This window comes from Macaca nemestrina, chromosome 11 (assembly GCF_043159975.1).
Source record: "Macaca nemestrina isolate mMacNem1 chromosome 11, mMacNem.hap1, whole genome shotgun sequence".
Taxonomy (NCBI): Eukaryota; Metazoa; Chordata; class Mammalia; order Primates; family Cercopithecidae; genus Macaca; species Macaca nemestrina.
In genome coordinates this window covers 122,102,112-122,119,339 of record NC_092135.1, presented here as the reverse complement: position 1 = coordinate 122,119,339, position 17,228 = coordinate 122,102,112, and the positions used below count along the sequence as shown (strand labels likewise).

General features: G+C 41.6%; 1 protein-coding gene across 2 annotated transcripts in view; it reads left to right on the top strand.

Moving 5' to 3' along the window:
• LOC105481318 (serpin family E member 2) overlaps nt 1-17,228 on the top strand; it is a 65,589-nt gene that overhangs the window by 44,223 nt on the left and 4,138 nt on the right. For both annotated transcript variants that reach the window (XM_011740826.3, XM_011740825.2), the window contains exons 4-7: nt 4,036-4,233; nt 11,282-11,480; nt 13,409-13,509; nt 15,789-15,875. In XM_011740826.3, coding sequence (XP_011739128.1) covers nt 4,036-4,233; nt 11,282-11,480; nt 13,409-13,509; nt 15,789-15,875 — 585 coding nt within the window. The remainder of the gene's footprint in view (nt 1-4,035; nt 4,234-11,281; nt 11,481-13,408; nt 13,510-15,788; nt 15,876-17,228) is intronic.

The following is a 17,228-nucleotide window of genomic DNA, read 5'->3' as shown; positions in this document are numbered from 1 at the left end:
CATCATATTACCCTATGCACACACACACATTTTTAAAAATTTGAGACAGTGCCAAACTCTAATACAAAGGAAAACAAAAGAAATGTCTATATGTAGTTCAATAGGTAAACCCTTGGGTACAACTACACTCAAATATATAATAAAGTAGTCAGAGTCTCAGAATAATTGTGAATTGACAGCTATAAAAGCAGACAGACAGGCCTGTTGTACTGGTGACTCATAAACATGAACTTTGTTACTATTGCTGATGCAGTTTTTCTGTAACGGTGCAAGACTCTTGATAAATTTCTGAACAAAACAAAGCACAGGCTCTGCTTGATTTGCATGGGAGTCACATTCCTGGCAAATTCAGCATACATGAAAAGGATCCAAAAAAAAAAAAAAAACCCCACCCTGTGTTTACCCATGAAAAAGAACGAGGTTCTAGGCTCGGATAATTATAAGTAGGTGTCCTGCCAATGCAGAGATCCAGTGGGGTGTTTAAAAGCCATGGGAGAAGCAGCACAATTCTTCACTGGATGGGACTGTTTTGAACATTGCAGGACAGATAGCATTTCTGGCCACTGGCCACTGCCCACTCAATTAAAAACATCCCTGCTGATTTCCAAAACTGCCTTTACCTGGGGGTGAACTGCCCCCACTGAAAGGTACATGACCACATGGTAGAGCTCAGAAGCGACTTGGAGCTCAACTGTCTGTGTCCGGAAGATTGCTGGGTCTGTCTCATGGAAATTATAGTTCCTTCCCTACAGAGAGTGGGAGAGCCCAACACACAGGCCTTTTGCAGTACATCAGGGATGGGTCTGGCCTGTTGGCCTCTGCAGCCTCAGCATCTCATCCTTGTACTCTATGTTCCAGCCACACATGCCTCTTCCCAGTCCCCTTACTCACCATCCTGTCTCCTGTTGGAGAACCCCACACACACAGTCCTGCTGCCTACAGAGCTTTCTCTCCCTCTTCCCTGGTTAAGGTTGACTCGTTTCTCTACCATCCCACAAGTGGCAGGCATGAACATTTAAAGCACACGTTCTGAATTTGAATCTCGGTTCTGCTACATACTACCTGTATAACCTTGGGCAAGTTATTTAACCTTCCTGTGCATCAGCATTCTCATCTGTAAAATGGAGAGATGTAATAGTGATACCTATTAGAATAATTCTGACAATATTAAGGCTGGTGTGATGATATGAATAATACATATAAAACATTTAGCAAAGGGCCCTGCACTTAGTAAATGTTCAGCCAGTGTGAGCTATTTTTATAGCCATTATCTGAAGTCCCATCCATCTCAGACCTCGCCGACTAGGTCAGGTCACCCTCTTCTTATCCCTCCAGAGCCTTGAGTAATTCCACTTTAAGGTATTTATTAAAATTGCAGCTGTATACTTTTCCAAGTTATTTTATGTCAGCCTGCACCTCTCTAATTCATAGTTTTTGAGGCCAGATTTCCTTCTTGGTTTCTTATTTAAGAGAGTACCAGGCATGTGGTAGGTAGGTAGGTATCCAAGGACGGACAGATGGATGGATGGATGGATGGATGGATGGATGGATGGATGGATGGATGATAGATGTCTATCTGTGGCAGTTACTGATGGCAGCTTTCCATGTGCCTCTTTGCCTCTAAACTATGCATTTTCTTTTTATTTCTTCATGTCCCCATATTATATCTTAGTCCTCCCAGGGGCAATTGGAGGCATTATTTGTCTCTGTAAAAAGGGGCTAAGAACATTTCTTCAGACACTTATTGAGCACTGCCTGTATGCTCAGTGTAGTGCTAGGAGTAAGCAAAAAGTGAACGGCAGAGTCTCGTGCAGGTCTCAGTGTAGTTGGGGGAGACAGACACATTAAAATTGGCTAGAATAAAATACTGCAGGTGTCATGGTGGGCCAGGCACTGGGCTTTACAGAAATCGAGAGCAGAGGCATCTCTTAGGAGGTGACGAGGATGATCAGACAAAATTTAGAAGTCCAGGGGACCATTGAGCTCTGTGTTAAGGGCAAGTAGGAATTGAACTTGGTAATGTTCCCAGCAGAGGCAAGAAACAACATTCACTATTGGGAAGTCAATTACGAGCTTGCTAGTGGGATGTCATAAAGTTCTAACTTCGTTCCCACAGGACAGCGTGTGTTTGCAGCCAGCCTTGTGCTGAGTTGAATGATGGCTGTTTATGGCTTAGCTATTTTCCTTCCTTGTCCTGACTTAAGGCAGTGTTGGTGCCCCCTTGTGGAAGTAGTGAGTGGTGATGGAACTGTCTTAGCACACTGTGGGAAACGTCAGTGTTTATTTACCATGACTTATGTAAACACTTGTTTATTGTACATCAGAATCCTCTTGAGTTTCATTTAAAAGGACTTAATGCTCTCACCCCTGAATTAGATATTCTCGCTTCTTCAAAAGCTATTGGTTTTACTCTCACCATGTAAAGTAGTATAACTTGCATTTATAGTATGCATTTATACACATACACACACACACATATATATTTGAGCTAATAATGCAGTGAACTAAGTTTTAATAGCTTTGGGCATTAGTGATCCCTATTTAAAAACACACACACATACAGACCCACACTTACACAACTGAACCTTCAAAGACCTCAGAATAATTGTGAAGCTACCTGTATAATAACTGTATAATAAAAGGAAGCTAACTGGAAGACCAAACCTTCAGCCACAGGTAGCATTTTGGAAGACTCTCTCAGCCACGGGTAGCATTTTGGAAGCATCCTGAAATGATAAGAGTTGTGTTCACTCCTTCACTTCTGATACAAGTAAGATGGACCATTCCCAACATCTTGTAAAGAGCATTTTCCTCTAAAAGTAGGAGTTCTAGGACAGGCCTTATTTTTTCCTGTCTTTTTAAAGATATACTTTATTTTATTTTGTGTTTTTTTAGAGACAGGGTCTCATTCTGTCACCCGGGCTGGAGTACAGTGGTGCAATCATAACTCAACACAGCCTCGTACTCCTGGGCTCAGGCGACCCTCCCACCTCAGCCTCCCAAGGAGCTGGGATTACAGGTGCCTGCCACCATACCCAGCTGGCTAATATATTTTTAATTTTTATTTTTTGTAGAGATGGGGTCTAGTTCTATTTTCCAGGCTGGTCTCAAACTCCTAGCCTCAAGTGATCCTCCCTCCTCGGCCTCCCACAGTGCTGGGATTACAGGCATAAACCACTGTGCCTGGGCTTTATTTTATTTTTCATTGACCCATAACAATTGTACATATATGGTGTACAGTGGTAATGCTTTGATGCATGTATACAATGTGTAATGATCAAATTAGAGTAATTAACATTTCAGTTACCTCAAACATTTCTCATTTCTTTCTGGTGAGAACATTCAAAATCCTCTCTTCTATTGCCTGTAATATTAGCACCTTGCTTCATGCCTGATCCATAAACAAAGACACTGATTTTTTGTTTCCATTCTTCTTTAAGCAGTTAATGAGGCCTTGTGATATCCAGAGATTCCAAAATAATGTTTGACGTTTCTAAAATCTTAAGAGAAATGAAGCATTCACCCTTAATAACATACAGGCTGAAGTGTTTATTTTTGACTGGGATTGAATTAAACCAAGTGGAGCAAAACAGAACAAAATTGCTTATCTTGTACTGACCAGAAACCCTTACTACCATTTATTGGCGCAAAAAAAAAAAAAAGAAAGAAAGAAAGAAAAGAAAAAAGAAACAATTCATTATCAAATATACCTTATTTGGATGAGTAAGATTTTTTTAAAAGCATGGACTTGCAGGGAATTGATAATAAAAGAATTCCTTGATGAAAAGTTTCGTAACCCCTAGCTAGGGGTTTCTAAAGTCTTTTCTGTTTCTCTTTTAACTTCTTTTTAACTTTAATATTTAGTGGGGGAGGGGGAACCTAGAAAGTACAAAGGGGTAGTTTTAGAAGATTCTCTTTAACATTCCTTAAAAATCCTTTGATTTTTCATTCTACTTGATGACAACTGCCATTTGCCCTCAAGCCGGCCACCAGTCCTGAGGTTATTTTTCCCTTGTTTGTTCTTTGGCTTCACAGATATGATTGACAATCTGCTGTCCCCAGATCTTATTGATGGTGTGCTCACCAGACTGGTCCTCGTCAACGCAGTGTATTTCAAGGGTCTGTGGAAATCACGGTTCCAACCTGAGAACACAAAGAAACGTACTTTCATGGCAGCCGACGGGAAATCCTATCAAGTGCCAATGCTGGCCCAGCTCTCCGTGTTCCGGTGTGGTGAGTTCATGCTCGGCAAGGCCTGTTCTAGGATATGCTGGCGGCAGAAAGGCCCTTGAGTGCTTTAACTTAATTCAAGAGCAAATCTAACTTTTCATCTTTTAAAAAAAGTGGGAAACAGAGCAGGGTGCTGAGAGGCAGGATTTTTATAAAGCTCACGTAAATCCGTGTTATGTACAAAGGTGACTATGCATAGCATAATATGCATAATGTATGCATATGTTATGTACAAAAAGTATTAATGCATGGCATGTGTAGGCTTTTTGGTTGAAAACTTAAAGACAAAAGGACAATTCATGAAATAAGTATAAGTGAGCAGTAAACATATGAAGGCATCAGCAACTCATTAGCAGTCTTACATTACCAAATTAAAAATTGGATTTCTTTTTTACTTAGCAGATTGGCAAAAATTAGAAAGGTTGATAAAATCCCTTGGTGGCTTTGGTGGGGAGGAAGCAGGACCCTTGGGCACTGTTTGTGGCAGGGATCTGTGGTCTGAGGACTTCCTCGGGGTCCTGGCTCTGGCAGTCCCACTCCAGGGAATCTATACTCTGAACATAAGCACACACTGACAAATAAATATAAGCCAAATACAGATATACAGTGGAATGTATATGTGATCATGAGACTTAGATTTATATAAGTGGAAGGATTATGCAGTATATGGTTGATTTCAGAAAACGAGATATAGAACAGCAGATGTCAATCTCACATGTAAAATTCTTTATATTCACATGTCTATAGAGATAGGTCTCAGAGGATGTTCAGTAAAAAATGTTAATGGTAGGATTTCAGAAAAATTATTTCTGAATTTGAAAAAAAAGTTATCTGAGATAGAGTCTCACTGTGTCACCCAGCTATGGTGGCACAAACATGGCTCACCGCAGCCTTGACCTCTTGGACTCAAGCAGTCCTTCCACCTGAGCCTCTCATGTAGCTGGCACCACAGGCATGCACCACCACGGCCAGCTAATTTGTTTACTTTTTGTACAAATGGGGTTTTGCTGTGTTGCCCAGGCTAGTCTTGAACTCCTGGGCCTAAGTGATCCACCTGCCTTGGCCTCTCAAACTGCTGGGATTAAAGGCATGAGCCACCGCGCCAGGCTCAAATGAACTTCTAAAATCACTTTGCCTGGGATATGAGCAGGTGGCTGTGCTAGCATTTCAATGAAGTGATTTTATTTTAGGTCAATCTTTTGTACACACTTTATAGTCCATAAAAAAATAAAATAAAAAGTGAGGGGGCCCTCATTTACTGTATGTTTCTCTTGCTGAAAAAAAACAACAACAAGTTAATAGTTCAAGATTAAAATGCAAGGATTCCATTAACATTCCTATGGAAGATTTCAAAATGTTTTTTTTTACAGAAATGTAACATGCATTTCTTGAGTAGACAGGCTGTTCTCAGAGAGTTACATGTCACGGTAGCTCTTCATTTGGAAGCTGATTTGCCTACGATGTATGTGTGTTTTATAGAAAATAATGCACAAATACGTTCTTATTGTCAAAGATTTAAACCCTACAGAACCCCCATAGTGTGTTGGTATCTTCCCTCTTTCCGTGATTCATGCCTTGCTTCTTCACCTGCTTCCATCCTGCCCTGGGCCCCCTTGCTCTCTGGCTTCTTGCTGGGTTGGCTGGTGAGAGCCGGCAGGCGATAGGAAGGACAGAGGAGAAAGGGGTCAGGGTATTTACTTCCCAGGCCTCCGCTTACGGAGTCATGGGCCAGCTGCATTCCTCTACCAAAGGTTTCAGCTTCTGCCAGGGGATGTGCCCAAGAGCTCTTTCTCATTGGGTCACCACCCCCTCTTCCTCCCTCCCAGCCCAAGGCTAGCCATGGTGCCCACCGTTTCTTGTCCAGGGTACTGTCCATCATGTTTCTCTGTATCCTGTCTATGCTTTACAAGTGGTCCTTCATCAAATTCTGCCTAAATGGCCCAATTTGATGTCTTATCTGTTTACTTTCTGCCCTGACTGATCTGTACCTAATTCAGACCAGAATAAGAAAGTCTCCTGCTCACTCCTTTTCTCATTCCCTCACAAGTAAACCTGGCGAACGGCTTAGCTCACCCTTCTCAACCTCCTTTCCATGCCTGTCATCAGGTTTCACTGAGGAACCTGGAACTGGACGCGACTCTGTTCTGGGCCATGCAGCAGAGCGTGAGAGTGTCATAAGTTCCCTGTTTTCTTGCTTTGGCCAAAACCCAGCTTCTCATGATAAGACAGGGAAGGATTGTCTTGACAGGGCTGTGAAGAAAGTACTACCATTTACAGTGACCCCAGGTGGCTGTTCGTTTCCGTTTCCACAGACCGTCCGTCACTTTCTGCCTGTTTCCTCACGCTGACCTACAGGAGTGGCCTGGCTCAAACTGCTCTGTCCAAACCCACAGGGCCCAGGGTGCCACCTGTCGGATGCTTCCTGGGCCTCAGCCATGCCTCACTATTCCGGGTCACTTTGCCAAAACATTGTCATTCAGTTTATCTGCCTTCTTGACTGTTCTCCCCAAGATATCATTAAGGGCTCTGAGAATATTTGCTTGATCACAAAAGGAGAGTGAACACTAAGAAGAAAACCTTTCTGATTTATGCCCCATAAAGTAGAAGCACTTCAAGGGTAGAAACTTTTCTATTAAGAAAAAAAGAAGCCTTAAAATCATTTTTAGTAGAATTCTATTTCATGCTCATTGCAAAATCCGCAGTATACCTCAATATATATGTGGCAGAAAGTAAAAGTTCCCCTAAAATCCTGTTTCCTTGGATAAAAATTCCTATTAAGTATCAAGTACATCATTTGAGAACCTTTCTAGGGATGTGTAAAGTATGTCTGAAACTTTTTGCATACATAGGATTGTACTGTAATTTCTATTCTATAATCGGCTTTCATTAGACAGTGGACAACTTTTTGTGCCAATTCATAAGGATTTACTTGATTCTTTTATCAGCCACGTAATATTCCATAATATAAATGTATCTTAATATCCTATGGAAGGCCATTTGCTTTTTTTCTATAATGGCACTGCAGTGAGTATTCTTGTACATACATTTTTCAATACTTGTATCAGTAAATTTCTACAGGTAATTTCCTGGAATAGGAATGAATGGCATAGGAATCTCCAAGTCAGTTGTTACAAATGTTTTATGGTTATGAATTTAGACATTTGATACTTTATTTTGGAAAAAACCCCACAAAGAATAACATTTATATTTCCATCTTCTTTTCTCCTGAGTTTCCAGCTCATACCTGTCTGTTCACATTACGTCTTAACTTGGTTGCCCACTGAATTCTAGTCGCGTAGATGAAACTCATTTATGCCAGGCACCGTGGCACACACCTGTAATTCCAGCACTTTGGGAAGCTGAGGCAGGAGGATCCCTTGAACCTGGGAGTTCAAGATGAGCCTCGGCAACAGAGTGAGACCCTGTCTCTACAAAAAAATGTTTAAAACTTAGCCAGGCATGGTGGTGCTCACCTGTGGTTCCAGCTGCTCAGGAGTGTGAGGTGGGGGGATCACTTGAGCCCAGAATGTTGAGGTGGCAGTGAGCCCTGATCACATCACTGCTTTCCAGCCTGGGGAACAGAGCAAGACCCTGTCTCAATAAATAAATATACGTATTGCCCTTGCCCATTTAGTTCTCAACCCACAGTTCCTTAGCAGCAAATGGCACCGATACTCACCCAGCTGCTTGCGCCACCCCTCCTTCCCCACTACGCTCCCCAAACTCCCTTTGGACTCCAGCCTAGAATGTAGAGTGCTGCACACGGCGGGGCATTTTGCTGTTGTTTTTCCAAAATGTCCATTTCAATTTCTACTAAAGTACAGTCTAAAAAGTTTCTTAAGTTCTCAGGAAATCCATATTTACTTGTAGTAGAAGGTAATTGGAGGGACTTTCATCTATGAAGGCTTTCTGATATTAAATATTTAAGATACCCTCCCTGATTGTACCGGCTGAGTTCCTAACATTTCAGTGAGCCTAGTTACGTCTTCCCTAGTAGCACTTAAAGTGGAAATCGGATTACTTCAGGGGCTTTCTGGAAAAACTGGGTCACCCGAAACACCACTTAGAGAAAGTTCTAAATCTCCTCCACATTTTTAATACTTGATTCTTCACTTATTATCTCCCACCATTCATCTAAGAGAAAATCCTTATTTTCTCTTTTTCATCTCTGCTCCTTTTCAGAGTTAATCAACATATTATACTTACGTTTTTATACACTGCAGAAATGATCCTTGTTAAAGAATACTCAGTCTGCCTTCCAGAGGTTAAAGAATAGAGAGCATCGGGTAGGGGATTTCAAAGGGAAAAGCTCTGGGATGACGAGAGGCTCCATGCTCCAACACAAGGCTCCCAAGTCCCCTTCCTTACTTGATTCATTCTGCTTGGGAGTTATGCTTTTATCAGCTACGTAATATGCCATGTGGTTTACCTGGGTGGGCCAATTTTGTGTTTAGACTGTGAGCAGGGACCTCGCATTGCAAGAAGCGAGGTATTTTACACAGCGTCTTACATCACTAAATGGCAGTTTTTGCTGTGGCCCAGCTTATGCTGAGTTCTTGGTATGTGTTGTCTCATTGAATGTTCCCATTCTGTAAAGTAGGTGCCATTATTATAGCTTTTTACAGATAAACTAAGACTTGGAGTCAAGGAACTTGCCAAAGTCTCAGAGCTAGTGTGCTGCAGGTGCAGGATTTGAATACAGGTCTTATAACCCCAGATCTCGTGGCCTTGGCACGTGCCCTCTATAAAAGGATGCAGTGCTTGAGTGACCAGGTAGACAGAAAAGGTGTTATTTTATCTACCAGCTCCTCAAGGCACCAAATAAAGGTAAGTATGGACATGTCTGATGCACCCTGGCTACCACTGGTCATCAGCTTCTATGGTCAGAAGCAGAAGGAGTGGGGGGAACTCAGTCATCAAGCAGAGGTGACTGGATGCAGAATGGTTCATGGTTATTAGTGTTACTTGTCAGTTAATGATGGATCCAGCCAAGGATGGATTAACTGGTGAAGCTGGATGATATCTCTCCTCCCTCAAACACATTCCAGCTCATAACTTTTCATTATTCATTACTTCGATCCTTCTTAACAGAATAGTAAACATTTCTAGAAGCAGTTAACACCTCCAGGTCCTTATTTCATGCCCTGGAGCCATCACTTATTAACCACTTCCCAAATTTCACAGTTTCAGAAAATTAGCTCTGCCAGAATAGGGACTTAATGTTTTCTTCAAGGATTAAAGAGCTCATTAGGAAGTGATTTTTTCCTCACTTTCCCATTGATTTTTCTGTTTCTGCTGAGACCATTTTGTTATGCAGGCTAAGAGTAAAGACGAAGAATCCTCTCTTTCATTCTTAGGTTGCCGCAAGACAGAAGCCAGGCTCGGGTGAGAGTTCGAAGCACCTGGGAGCTGAGGCGGGCTGCACCTGGGTTACTGAACAGCCCTGCAGGAAATGCAGTGTGCTAGGACCAGGAGAGCCCCAGTTCCTCTGCCAGTTGTCTATGTTGTTTCTTCCTTAGGGAAAAACTGTAGTGTCATCCTGTAGTGCCATATATTCTAATAACCTCACTATTTTTATCATATTTCAGTGTTCCTCAAGTTCACTCTCTTTCCCTCCCTTGGTGTCTTTCTCTTCATCTCTCCCTCTGTCCATCCCTCCCAACCCTGTTCTATGGAGAACTGGCATATTGAAGTTCCCTGTCTTAAAAGGCAGTGATTGGCACATGTCATCTCCAAAGAAAAGATCAGTGAAAATCATGCAGGAAACTTGCTTTCTCTCTTCTTGTTTGCTGAACTCCCGAGGATGTGGAATCTGTTTTGTCTGTAGAGCATCTTGTAGGTAGACTGCTCTCCAAATAACATTTGAGAAATGCTGGCTTACATTATTCTTGGGTTTTCATTATTAAGTAGAAGTACCATAAATTATCTAAAACCCCAATGGTGATTCCTGGAATGGGTGAAGAGTGAATAGGGCAGGGTGGTGAAGTAGGAGGAGGACAATCCTTGGTCTCTAAACCTCCACATGAGCATAAGCCCTTTATGGTACTGAAGGGACTTTTTGACATATCTCATTGTATTTAAAAGACTGAAAACACATCTGTGTCATCGTAGTATGGATGAAAGTACAGTGACGTTTAATAGAACTCGATGTGCTTTCATAAGGAGCTTCATTTTAGTTAGTTATTTATTTAGCTAGATGTTCATGAAGACCACGGCAGCCAGTTTTTCTGTTATACCCTAAGAGTTAGACTCTCCTGGCTCCTCACTTCTTAGCCATGCATCCTTTGGAGGTTACTTCATTTCTCTAAAGGTGGCTTCCTCAATTGCAAAATAGTGCTGCTTATGCCTACCCCACGAGGTGCTGTAGATCCTCAACCTGTTGCAGGATATAGGCCTGGCACAGAGTGGGCCCTGTGGGTGCTGTGTATCCCTCTCTCTCTTCACATGCACATGTAGGCTTATCCAAAATGAGGACTATAGGAAATAAAATTGCACCATGTTGGGATTCCTGCTCAATGAGTCAATTTTAGCTGGTCTTGTCCCCAACACAGCAAAATGGGTAATTACGTGAGATAATGGATATGTTAATTTGCTTTACCATAGTAACTATGTTACTATCTATACGTATCCCATAACATCATATTGTGTACCTTAATATACACAATACAGTTTATTTAAAAAAAAAAAACTAAAAACAAAAAGGAATGATTCTAAGGCAGCTTGAATGTATTCTTTTATTCATGTAAGGGTCAACTTCTTGCAAAGCACTGAATTTTAAGCACTTTATGATTTAGTTAAATTCTCCTCAACAGAATTAAAGTGATTTCAGTGATACCCAAAGGCATTCTGTCTAGACTGAAGAAAGGAGAATTCTTCACCGGGAAAGGAAGAAATAATTGTCCTTATCTTTGTCCTTCTAAGGAAGCTATTTGTGGAAAAGGGAAGTTCTCCAACTGAGTTGCTCTCTGAAGCTATCCCGGTGGCCGGCAAGCACTCATGCCACTTCTAGAAGTCAACAAGGATACACTGAACCTGCTTCTGATTTCTTTAGGGTCAACAAGTGCCCCCAGTGATTTATGGTACAACTTCATTGAACTGCCCTACCACGGGGAAAGCGTCAGCATGCTGATTGCACTGCCGACCGAGAGCTCCACTCCGCTGTCTGCCATCATCCCACACATCAGCGCCAAGACCATAGACAGCTGGATGAGCATCATGGTGCCCAAGAGGGTGCAGGTGATCCTGCCCAAGTAAGTGGCCCCTTCCCCTCAAAGAAAACAGTGGCATTGTTCAATCAGCAGCTGTTATGTCGGACACCAGACAACATGAGGCAAAAATATGGCACATCATGAAGCCTGTTCTGTTCTGCAGAAATTTCATGGTGAGATTACGAGGCCATGCTTTTCTAAACGCTTTTATTCAATGCCTGTGCTTCCTGTATGGTAAGATGTGGATCGTCAGAAAGGAGAGAGGGCAGCCTTGGTTTCTAAACCTTCACATGAGCCTAAGCTCTTCAGGGTACTGCAGGGGCTTTTTGACATATCTCATTGTATTTAAAAGACTGAAAATATGTGTGTCATCATAGTATGGATGAAAGTACAGTGACGTTTAGTAGAACTCCATGTGCTTTCATAAGGAGCTTCATTTTAGTTTATTTATTTAGCTAGAAGTTCATGAAGACCACAGCAGCCAGTTTTTCTATTATACCCTAAGAGTAAGACAGAGATGGAATTTGAGCTGTTATGACTTGAAGCCATGGGAAAAGTAACCCCAAATCCTGTATGAATCTTCATGTTCTAACAGGTCAGCGAATGCTTTGTCCAGAACTGTGAAGCAGCAATGAACGTTGTTCCCTTTCTATGAACTTCTCAACATTGCTGCCTTCCTACCATCCAGAGCTTTTAACAACCCAGGTCTTGGTGGTAGTGGAGAGTTCTAATAGCTTTTGATTCTTTAGTCACCGAGTTAAGTAATCAGAGTAACACATTCACAATAAGTGTTACTAATCCTTTCAAGATTTTTATTTTTATTTTTATTTTTTATTTTTTGGTAAAATAAGCCTTCAGGTAGGCAATGCTTGATATAAATAAATAAATAAGATGGTGGCATCATAGGTCTCAATGGGTGAAGAACAGGTTCTTAACCATTATAGCCCATCTGTGGTGAGAATCTGCCCCCCTCTCCTTGGTGCTCTTCCACAGGATGAGATCAAATCTGATAAAGCATCCTCTGATGATAGTAACTGACATTTACACATCTATATCCATGTATCCCCAAGGCCAAGTAGTTCACAAATATTCAGGAAACCTGTTATACCCAAATATAATATCATGTCACCTATGCCTAATCTTTGCTCCTGTTTTAATAGTAAAATACTTTGAGAATCTCAAAAGGGGCTGGGCACGGTGGCTCACGCCTGTAATTCCAACACTTTGGGAGACCGAGGCGGGCGGATCACGAGGTCAGAAGTTCGAGACTAGCCTGGCCAACATGGAAAAACCCCGTCTCTACTAAAAATACAAATATCTAAAACCCCTAGCCAGGCATAGTGGTGGGTGCCTGTAATCCCAGCTACTTGGGTGGCTGAGGCAGGAGAATTGCTTGAACCCAGGAGGTAGAGGTTGCAGTGAGCCAAGATCGCACCATTGCCCTCCAGCCTGGGCGACAGAGCAAGACTCTGTCTCAAAAAAAAAGAATCCCAAAATGAACTATCAGGAATGTTTCTCCTCTCTTTTGACCATCTCCAATCCTGATAAGGATGGCAGGTCTTAGAGCAGCCAAGATGAATATGGAGAAACTTTAGCTGGATATGGGGAAGAATGATAGATCTTCCAGAGTACTGGGAACTTGTTAACACTCAGCCTCCACGTCAGTATAAAAGAAGTATGTTTATGTTTGTAGATCTTCCTAAGTATTGGAACAGGGGGCCAATTACACCTGAGGGTGGGAGTGCCCATTCTTGCCGTTAGTATGTACGACTCATTTTGCCAACTGTTTGAGAGATGAGGTGTCCTTTACTTATCTGGTATTTAAATTTGGAATTCAAATTTAAGATGCAATTCAGATCGGTATTCAAATATTACTTTAAAAGAATCAGTTTGTAAACATGCACCGACTCTATCATGTTGCGGCATTTATAGCCTCGTGATGTTCTTCTCCATTTCTGCTTTCATGCTAGGTTCACAGCTGTAGCACAGACAGATTTGAAGGAGCCGCTGAAAGCCCTTGGCATTACCGACATGTTTGATTCATCAAAGGCAAATTTTACGAAAATAACAAGTATGTTCAATTTGAAATGTATCTGTATACTTGAAGAAAGTGTTACAAACCGAGACTGATTTGTTCAGAGGAAAAAGGATCCGAATTAGGAATGTGCTGCCCTAAAACTGTACGAGGTTTCGATATATTGCCAAATGATGCTATTGACCTTTGTTTATTTATTTATTGACCTTCGTTTATTTTTTTTCTTTTATCTTTTTATTTCAATAGTTTTTGGGGTACAAGTGGTTTTTGGTTACATGGATCAATTATATAGCGATGAAGTCTGAGATTTTAGTGCACCCCTCCCCCAAGTAGTGTACATTGTACCCAATATTTATTAGTAGATTTTTAGCTCCTCACCAACCCACCCTCCTCCTTCTGAGTCTCTGTAGTCCATTATACCACTCTCTATGCCTTTGCATACCCATAGCTTGTCTCCCATTTATAAGCAAGAACATACAGTATTTGGTTTTCCATTCTTGAGTTACTTCATTTAGAATAATGGCCTCCAGCTCCATTCAAGTTGCTGCAAAAGACATTATTTCATTCTTTTTATGACTGAGTAGTATTCCATGGTATATACATACCTCATTTTCTTTATCTAGTCATTGCTCTTGACCTTAAATTTAAGTAAGCGTCCTTACATTTTGCACGTACATTTCATGGGAAGCCCCAGTGACTACATAAAGGAGTATTTCATGTATTGCTTTTATTAATATTGGCTCTGACTTAGATATTGTCGCTCTGTTTTCAAATGCCAACTTTTTCCTTTTGCTTGAAAAAATCAAGACTGCAGGCATACACTATACCCAGATATGTATTTTGGCATTTCATGCTCATTAATCTGAAACAATATAAATTCAAATGAATCTGATGAAAATTTTTCTTTGCCAAAGCAATTAAGGCATACTTTTCATTTGCCAGCAGTGTATGTACCTTTCTCTAGAGTTATGTTTGAATGGTCAGTCCTTTGTTCTTTAAATTTAGAACATAGCAATCTTTCCAAGGAAAAGTCATGGCTTGAACATGATTTGTACTCCAGTTTGCAAATAACCTTGAATGGTAAGAAATTAGCTCATTGCCAGCTTCAGTTGCGTGCTAGTAAACACCTAGTACCTGTTCTGGGGACAAACATGACTGCTCTGGTGAACCTGAGCTCCGTGGATATTCTCATAGCCGTTAATCCCTCATGACTCAAACTCAGGCCTCCAGCCCAACAGCATTAACATCACCCGGGAGCTGGTTTGAAATGCACAGTCTTGGGTGTAACCCAGACCCACTGAACCAGAATCCATTTTAACACAGTCCCTCAGCCCAGCAAAGCCTGAAAAGTACCATTTTCATCTGCACGTTCCCCTTCGAGGTTATTCATAGCAGCTGAAATGCTAAATAGGGGGTATTCACAGGAAGAACCAGGTGCCCCAAATTCTCCTGGAGAGTTCTCTTTAACACTGCATGTAACTTGGGCCCTATAAATGTGCGTCTCAGTCACAATTTGGTCATATTAGAGCTGGGCATTGGTGCAGATAGTTCAAAAGCAGATGACACAAAAAGCACATTTTCCCTTTGCATCCAGACCTATGTCCCATCCAGACTAATGTCAACTTCAGTTTGCATTCTTTGTGAAAGCTATACCCAGTGGGTGCTGCTGGAATGGTCAGAATTTGCTGAGAAGTAAAGTGAGTTCACCAGAAGGTCCCTGAGACACAACTGCATTTATGCCTTGGCCCTTCCCGGAGAATCTAAACTCTTCTCTTGTTCAGCACTCTTCTCTCACTCCTATGCCCATGAGATGAGTGGCTGTTGTGAAGAGCCCGGACTTACTCTGCCACTAACTAGCCATATGATTGCAGGGAAGATTACTTAACATTCTAGGGCTCAGTTTCCCCATCTGTCAGTGCTGTCTGAAATCCCTTTTGCATCTGCATTCTGTTTAACTGAAAAATAATCTTGTTGCCTTGCTGCTTCCAGAAAACTGGGCTTCCTTTTTATAGCTCTGCTCTTTTCATTTTTTAAATACAATTCTAGTGATCAGAATTGAACTGATAGAGGCACTAAATCATTTGAGGGCCTGGGCCCCTCTCCAGAAGTGAGTATCACAGTTCACCTAGCAGGGACTGAAATTCACAAGTAACAGCTGTCTGCAGCCTTCAACACCAGGACTGTCAGAGGTCATGTCTTCTGACACTTTAAAAATTGGAATTTGCCATGGCTTTGAGCTTTGAGGTTACTTCCCCAACCAACCAATGGCCTGCCGATCAAACAAATGCTGATACTGTTTTATTTTCTGGAAACAGGGTCAGAAAACCTCCATGTTTCTCATATCTTGCAAAAAGCAAAAATTGAAGTCAGTGAAGATGGAACCAAAGCTTCAGCAGCAACAAGTAAGCACTGGGTCACGTGGCAGGACTTCCTCTAGCAGGGGAGCAGACACACTCCTGTATACTCATTGGTTGAGCAAATATGTAACGCACCCTCTTTCCAGCCAGGCACTGTGTGTGGGTTGACCCTCGGGAGACAGCAGTGAGTACAGACAGATTGAAGACCTGTAACCACAAAGCTCAGAATCTGTTTCATTAAAGAAAAGCATTTCAGTGAGAGAAACTCCTCTGGGACAGGAGTCAGCAAACTTCTATAAAGAGCCAGAAAGTATGTATTTCAGATTTGTGTGTCATACCGTCTCCATCACAGCTTCTTAGCTCTGCCATTGTAGCATGAAAACAGCCAACAACAATACAAGTAAACAGATGTGGCTGTGTTCCAATAAAACTTTATTCATAAAAACAGGATTTGGCCTGGGAGACTTGCCTTGAGGACAATGGTTTGCTGACCCCTGCTCTCAGGAGGATAAAACATGTTCTGGCTTCTTACTGGCAAAAAAAGACCAATCTTCAGATTTAAACATAAAATAAACAACAAATACTTAAAAGAAAATAGGCAATCAGGTCTATCCAGGATAAACTGAAGAATCCGCCAGCATCTGTTCAATTGTGGCAGGATTGCTTTACAGCCTTCCTTGATAATTAGAACATCCACGTCTGCTTCCTCCTCAGTGGTTTACATAATGAAGGAGAAAACAGAACAATCGTAAGTCAGTTTTTTTCACCCCTCGTTATCTGTAGGAAATTAGATGAATAGATTTGGCCAACTCTGTGAGCCCATAAAGTGAAAATCTTAGCTACACTTGCAGCTGGGTCAAATATCCTGGTTACTGAAACATACCAGTTATACTCACAATAGATGTGTTACTGCCTTTCTCAAATATATATATATATATATATATATATATATATATATATATATATATATATATTTTTTTAAGACGGAGTCTCGCTCTGTCACCCAGGGTGGAGTGCAGTGGCCGGATCTCAGCTCACTACAAGCTCCGCCTCCCAGATTTACACCATTCTCCTGCCTCAGCCTCCCGAGTAACTGGGACTACAGGCACCCGCCACCTCGCCCGGCTAGTTTTTTTGTATTTTTTAGTAGAGACGGGGTTTCACCGTGTTAGCCAGGATGGTCCCCATCTCCTGACCTCGTGATCCGCCCGTCTCAGCCTCCCAAGTGCTGGGATTACAGGCTTGAGCCACCGCGCCCGGCCTCGAATAAACATTTTTAAAATTCCTTTAAAGTAGCATTTAAAACAAAGACCCTGGAATAAGAGGGTTGGAAATTTTAAGATGCTTTTTGTCTTTTCTAGGTAATTTTAAGTAGTAACATCTAAAAGTCATTGACCA